Source organism: Centroberyx affinis, unplaced genomic scaffold, assembly GCF_046629955.1.
Source record: "Centroberyx affinis isolate AG114_WGS23_722 - 3 ecotype Tasmania unplaced genomic scaffold, CSIRO-AGI_Caff_v1 ptg001263l_1, whole genome shotgun sequence".
Classification (NCBI taxonomy): Eukaryota; Metazoa; Chordata; class Actinopteri; order Beryciformes; family Berycidae; genus Centroberyx; species Centroberyx affinis.
This window is the reverse complement of record NW_027279774.1, coordinates 32,114-39,831: the sequence shown is the minus strand read 5'-3', so window position 1 is coordinate 39,831 and position 7,718 is coordinate 32,114. Positions and strand designations below refer to the sequence as shown.

The 7,718-nt window shown below is 39.6% G+C and overlaps 1 protein-coding gene across 1 annotated transcript in view; it reads left to right on the top strand.

Moving 5' to 3' along the window:
• The first annotated feature begins 3,166 nt into the window (after positions 1-3,166).
• cfdp1 (craniofacial development protein 1) overlaps positions 3,167-7,718 on the top strand; it is a 28,986-nt gene continuing 24,434 nt past the window's right edge. Inside the window, exons 1-4 of the mRNA XM_071525079.1 lie at positions 3,167-3,458; positions 4,373-4,508; positions 5,383-5,620; positions 7,480-7,589. Of these exons, the coding sequence (XP_071381180.1) occupies positions 3,389-3,458; positions 4,373-4,508; positions 5,383-5,620; positions 7,480-7,589 (554 nt within the window). The 5' untranslated portion in view covers positions 3,167-3,388. The remainder of the gene's footprint in view (positions 3,459-4,372; positions 4,509-5,382; positions 5,621-7,479; positions 7,590-7,718) is intronic.

Below are 7,718 nucleotides of genomic sequence, written 5' to 3'. Positions count from 1 at the left end.
AATTGTGTGTTGTGGTCAGATGAGACCAAAATGGAACTTTTTGGCCATGCACACCATCAAAAACAAAAGACAAAAGACAACTGCATACAAGGGAAAGCGCCGGATGCCCACGGTAAAATATGGGGGAGGATCTTTGATGCTTTGGGGCTGTTTTACTGCTAGTGGTCCAGATCTTGTTAAGATCGATGGCATAATGAATTCCACTAAGTATCAGGATATTTTAGCCCAAAACCTGGTTGCCTCTGCCAGGAGGTTGAGACTTGGCCGTGGAAGGACATTTCAACCAGACAACGACCCCAAACATATATCAAAACCATCACAGAAATGGTTGCGAAGAACACAAAATAGATGTTTTGCAATGGCCATCTTGTCTCCAGAACCCTAGTGAAAATCTGCGGTCTGAATTGAAGAGGGCAGTCCACAAGCGCAAACCTAAGAATATCAAGGATCTTGAAATGTTCTGCATGGAGGCTCGGCCCATGCAGAACGGAGGCGGTATATTTGTTTACAAGTAGTAGTAGTAGTACAAGACGGTGGTAATCTGTCTCGTCTTAGCTCTTGCAGTGTTCCTGAACACTAATATGAAACCGTGAACGGAATTTCTTTAAAAATTAAAAAAGTTTATAGCCTGATATTATCGTTCTGAAGCAATTTTGCAAAATGCGATTGGCAGCCTCTCGTTCACAGTGATGGATTACCTTTACTGACTGAATTAAGTCTTGTTGTTTTCTATGCTGTTTGGAATTGAATGGGAATGAATGAGCCCGAGTGGTATGGCAAAGCTGATTTTAAAATATTTGTAATAATTGTGGCACATGCATGTAAAAACAGTCAACATTAAAGGGATGAAAAAAGTCAAAAATTAGCAAAAACTCAAATGACGCTGGAGTTGTCCTTTAACATATTGTATGCTAAAGCGTTAGCAAGCGCAGAAGGTAGATTTATGCACCAGAGACACAGAGATGATTTTCATATATTGCCTCCCAAAAAGTTGTGTAATCATTAATGTGTTAATTACCAGTAACCCGATCCCAGTGTTTTGTTACAAAAATGAAGCTCTTCGCCCAGTCCGCACATGAAAGCTAAGAAAGGTTTCATCCCCCAGGCAGTTCTAAAAAGATCCTGAGCCAAAGGTGGCACACTAAAGTAACAGTAAAATGTAACACCCTCTCATTCCAAGGCAGCACATATAGTACAGGTAGTTAAGAATTTAATATGGAAGATGGTTTATTAGAAAATCCACTAGCTCCATGGATCCAAGTGGATTCAAGTCAGAGGCTACGGTATTACGGTACGCGCTCTTTACGCCGCAATATGGTGGCGATCACATGTACATTTGTACTACATAAAAATTACTAGTTATGAATGTACTTGGGTGAGACCTGTGTGTTGCTGGATGGCATGGATTGATAGAGATCAGTATGTGAAAATATCAGTCTGTTAAAAAAGTAGTTTAGGACTTTTGACAGAGGCCAGGTAAACAAACTAGTGATCAGGTAAACTGCTTCAAAATGTTTCGAGACTCCGACCCACAGTAACTAGCCTAAACCTAGGTGGTTTCAGCTGAATTTGACAGATGCCAAATGTCCCATGATTGGCTTGTAAACCAGGCAGTAGTGACACACAGACAGGATCCTTGCTGCAGCCAGTGGACATTCACTTACCAGGAGATCAGTGATTAAAGTGTGATTATAGCAGGTAAGTCAATGCATGAATTAAATGTTTTGTTTTGATCGTGATTTCCATTCATTGGTTTGAGATGGTAAAACAGACAGGCAACTCTCAGTTGACTAAATGTCAAACGAAGGCTTAAGCAGCTAGTTTCATCAAGAATAGTCTTGAGAACTTCACAGAGAGGGATGCCATGGTCACACTGAAAAAACTGAGGATTACTCTGAAAATCCTGACTAGAGTTAGCCATACAAATCAATGTTGAATTAATCGGTTCCACAAAGCCTACGGGGCTCTGGTCCCTCTTCCTACCGGCTCCATCAGGTTCTGCTGGAGAAGAACAGGAGCTCTCAGCACTCTGCTCTGCTCAGACTGGGGGCTTCGGTCTGGATCTGGGCTCCTCAGACAGACAGGACAGAGAGGACAGATCTCCAGGAGGTTTCACAAAAAACCTCTAGCTCACTGCACGCACACACGCACACACACACACACATACACACAGAAGAAACCAGGTCAACATCAGTGGGGTAGAGTCATACTATATGACACTAGAGCTACAGTAAAAATACGAGAGTTGTAGCAGAATAGAACGGAATTACAGTAGACAGTAACGTCTGTCATGGTAGAAGGTATTAATCAATACAAGAATCAATGCGCTCAATAGAACCAGGAAGTAGCCTAATAATCTCCCTAGTTAACTGTTAGTACGATGACAGATGTTGGGCCAAGAACAATTACCCAAAATTCACATCCATAGTAGGAATCATAGGTAGGAATGCATGCTAAACATAGCTAGAGTTAGCAAACAATTTCCCTACAATTACCTGTTACCTGTTAGATGAGTGTAGCTGAAGTGCTGGGAGCTATTGGCAGCTGCCAGGATGGGGAAGTGAACTACAATTAAATATAGTCATGTTATCATGAAAACAATATTTATGAAATAATATTTCATAATTTTTTTATTAAAGGAAAACAATCAATCAATTATTAATTTATTTATGTATTTATGTATTTATTTATGTGATTATTTATTCTACTGACACATATTTATTTATTTACTTGTGACTATTGGGGAAGTGGGAAGGTTCTTGTCTTGCCTCAAGCTCAGTATTGAGTCCTGCAGTTTATAAGAATTGGCATTGCTCCTTGTACATACTAGAATACATCAACTTGGTAGAAAAAGGTTGCTCTTGGGTTTCTGGTCATACTGGCATAGAAGGGAATGAAGATGCAGATGCCTTTGTTAACATATTGTTAAAAGAAATTAAATATAAGTTTAAGCAAGACTGAGGATGCTGGACATGTTATCATCCTGTGGAGGGCAGTATTAAGCCGAGATGCATTAAAGCTGCCGCAACCTCTGTAAGAAGAAGAAGAATCAACTTGACGACCATACGACAGACGCACTAAGCGAACAATTTTGGGCATGTGAGCTTGCCGTTGTCGCTGCAGGAAGTGAGGTACCGGTGTTCCCATGTAAAAAAAGAAAATACAAAGGACAGGCTACTGAGCTGTTCCATACGTTCCCCACGCTGAATTTGACTGTAAATGAAATAGAATTGAAAGCGTTACATTTTACTTTACCTCGACTGTTTTGATACAAAGCTGTGAATTGTAGCCAGCGAGTGTTGACATTGTGAAAGCAGCACTCGGATACACACCGGTGCTGTGCAGCCCTGCTTTATCGCCGTTTAGCGTTGTAAGTTTTGACTCTAAAATGATGAACTACTCCGACTATGATTCCGACGGTTATTCGTCTAATGAAGATGCAGACTACGTCCCTTCAGGTGAGGTTTATAATAGCCTATCTTCCACGTAGGCTCGCAGGGAGATATCTGGTGGGTTATATGTCCTAGTGAACCAGTCTGGTTCCGAGTTAAGGTTCCCTACTAAAAAATGAATGTATGTTGATGGATGTGATGTATGTTATGTATGGAGAGAACTGTACGCCAAACGTCATTAAAAAACAAATATACTGCCTTGCGTATCAGCCAACGTACATCTCGTAGAACATAACTTAAGACCTTGGACGAAACATTAGAGTCTTTTGGCAAATTCGGCATGCTTACTGATCCACCAAGCAGCATTTTATTTTAATAAAATGTCAACTTTTAGAATTGGTTCACGCTGTTCGCTACCGCCCCAGCCGTGTGTTTTGGTGGGAGAAGATGCGGGAATAACTGGCTAACCGATGGTAAAAGTTGCGATTTTAACGAAGTAGCCGCGGTTTGGTGTTTTGGGTGTACGCCGAATTGAAGAGTGGGTGCTATTGAATCCTAAAAGCTCTTAACTCAAAGTTTAAAAAGTGTGTACGTTTGCCGGTAAGTGAAGAAGCATTCAACTTCAGGATTTTTGAATGGAGATTGGTGTGCCTTTCTCTCCATATAATTTCTCACCAGAACTTCTCCCCTGTCATATCCATTAAATTTGTGGAGTAAGTGGAACAATGACTGATGATGGCTAACATGATATTATTGTTTGATCAATGAGATAAATAATTAGATTTATGTTACCAAAGTATCAGCAAGTATCAGAAAATTGGCCCTGATTCCAGATAGATTTCTGGGAAATTTTCCTTGATTTTTGGTGATTTTCTCCATCATAGTGATCAAAACTACAAGCTCAATTTTGAACTCACTTAGGCAAAGGTTTCTGAATTTCACATCATGTTATACCCACCTGACATCCATGCTTCCCTCAGATGATAACCTCAGCGAGGATGACATGAATGAGTGTGAGAAGGAAGACCCCCTGGACGAGAATGACGGTGTGCCGCACACTGGTGATGCCACCAAGAAGAAGGCGAAGAAGAGGAAAGGGAATGACATCAGCATGAGGTGGGAAGTGGCCTTATGTGACATGTGTGACAAGTGTGTTGAGGGCAAAAAGCTGAATTATCCACCTCAGATCAACACAGTATTACAAACAAATATGCCCCTGGGCTCATTGGTCAGCCAAAACAAACAACTAGGGCTGTGACTGTACAGTTATGATATATATTGTGATATAACTAGGCTTTGACCGATATGACTTTTTGAAGGCCAATGTGCTTTGGCTGTTGGTAGCTAATATCTTGTGCCAATAGTCAATGTTATGATGTTTGACCATTTTCATGCCAAGTACTCAGTTTTATTATTGATTCTTGGCAAGCTTCTGAAACAGCCACAGAAGAGGAAGAAAACATTTACTTGCATGCTTGTGTGGATTGCAATCAAAATGTCACATAGAATCAATTGAGGTTAAGGGCTTCCCATAGACAACCAGTGTAATATTGTTAAATTTTACATTAAATATGTAATTAAACTGCATCATATTAAAGGTGGACAACACTGACTGGCTGTGGCCAATATAGGTCTGATATACCGGTCTCACCCTAATAACTAACAAATAGGAGACATTTCTGTCTTAGAATAAACCTTGCTTCCTACACTGAAACTACCCCCAATTTTCCCACTGTGACAATGAGGCCTGAAACAAAATGTGAGCTCCAGCCACTGGGCTAAATCCAGCATTTTACCAGTAGCCACTATCATCAAAATCATTCAAAATCCAGGTTTTTCTTAGCTTGACTTGTTAAGTATCCACCCAGGTAGCTGAAATTGCTGCCTTGTTTCAACCATTAAACTAAACTGTGTGTACATTTGGCTTTTGGGTGCAGATACATATGGCAATTTTGTTGATAATAACGGTGTTTTGCGAAAATCCCTCCAGAAAGAGGAAAAAAGGAGGTCTGAAGATGGACGAGAAGGATGGAGGCGGAGCGCAGGGGGAGGAGGAGCAGCAGCCGCAGGAAGAGCTGGAGATGGTGGAAAGAGCCGGTAAGAAAGCGGTGGATGAAGAAGTGAAACAGAAGAAGAAATCAGATGACCTGTGGGCCAGTTTCCTGAGTGACGTTGGATCCAAACCCAAAGCCCCCACACCTGCTCCACAGTCTAGCAGCACACAGAAGGTACTATTTTCTACACATACACAGGGCAGTACTTCACTGAGTTCTTCACCCAAACATACAGAAGGTACTATGTTCTAGATATATACAGAAGGTACTCTGTTCTAAATCCAAACATATAGAAGGTACTGTGTTCTCAACCCAAACATACAAAAGCTATTATGTTCTCAACTCAAACATACTGAAGGTATTATGTTCTAAACCCAAACATACTGAAAGTATTATGTTCTAAACCCAAACATACTGAAAGTATTATGTTCTAAACCCAAACATACTGAAGGTATTATGTTCTAAACCCAAACATACTGAAGCTATTATGTTCTCAACTCAAACATACTGAAGCTATTATGTTCTAAACCCAAACATACTGAAGGTATTATGTTCTCAACTCAAAACATACTGAAGCTATTATGTTCTAAACCCAAACATACTGAAGGTATTGTGCTAAACCCAAACATACTGAAGGTATTATGTTCTCAACTCAAAACATACAGAAGGTATTATGTTCTAAACACAAACATACTGAAGCTATTATCTTCTCAACTCAAACATACTGAAGCTATTATCTTCTCAACTCAAACATACTGAAGCTATTATCTTCTCAACTCAAACATACTGAAGGTATTATGTTCTCAACTCAAACATACTGAAGGTATTATGTTCTAAACCCAAACGTACTGAAGGTATTATGTTCTCAACCCAAACGTAGTGAAGGTATTATGTTCTCAACTCAAACATACAGAAGCTATTATGTTCTAAACACAAACATAAAGAAGGTATTATGTTCTAAACCCAAACATACTGAAGGTATTATGTTCTAAACCCAAACATACTGAAGGTAGTATGTTCTAAACCCAAACATACTGAAGCTATTATGTTCATAACTCAAACATACTGAAGCTATTATGTTCTCAACTCAAACATACGGAAGGTATTGTGCTAAACCCAAACATACTGAAGGTATTATGTTCTCAACTCAAACATACTGAAGGTATTATGTTCTCAACTCAAACATACTGAAGGTATTATGTTCTCAACTCAAACATACTGAAGGTATTATGTTCTCAACTCAAACATACTGAAGGTATTATGTTCTCAACTCAAACGTACTGAAGGTATTATGTTCTAAACCCAAACGTACTGAAGGTATTATGTGCTAAACCCAAACATACTGAAGGTATTATGTTCTAAACCCAAACGTACTGAAGGTATTATGTTCTCAACCCAAACGTACTGAAGGTATTATGTTCTCAACTCAAACGTACTGAAGGTATTATGTTCTCAACCCAAACGTACTGAAGGTATTATGTTCTCAACTCAAACATACAGAAGCTATTATGTTCTAAACACAAACATAAAGAAGGTATTATGTTCTCAACCCAAACACCTGGGTGTAACATAAGGATTTTGGGCACTAGCCAAGTGTCAATGAGAATTCAAGTGTAACGAGGCAGATCATGTAACGACATGCATGCATAAACAATGCATTTTGCCAATTTCATATTTTATTATTACTTGCTCAGTATGGTATATGTAATGCTCAAGTTTAACAAGGTAAATCATGCTTTAGAATTATATACATGTAAACATTTATGGAAAAATCACAAGTTGTTTTCATGATATTTCATTGTTTCTAGTTTGAAATTGCATGGGTCCCTTCTTGGCTGCTGCGGCATTGTGTGTATGGCAGACTGAACACCACATAGTGAGCCAGTCCCCACCGGTCTTAATTAGGCTACTTAATTTCTGGTGTTGGGTATGATCTCTAGGGGGAAATCTTCTCAGTACACTGGAAGTGACAAATTGAAACTTAAGAGTGATATACAAACGTGTGTGTCTGTCTCTCTTTTTCTCTCTTCCAGGCCGATTCTTCAGTATCGAATGTTTCTCGGCCGTGTGCAGAAACTAAAGAGCCACAACCTGCTAAAGTCACCATCACAAAGGTGTTTGATTTCGCTGGAGAGGAAGTGAGGTATGGCTTTTAATTCATCCTCACCACATTTAAGGTTTGCAGTAGGTACTTTGTAGGGCCTGGCATCTTAAACAAGAGACATGTTGAGACTTCTCAGGCTTGATTCCCTGTAAAAATACTTTCTGCTCG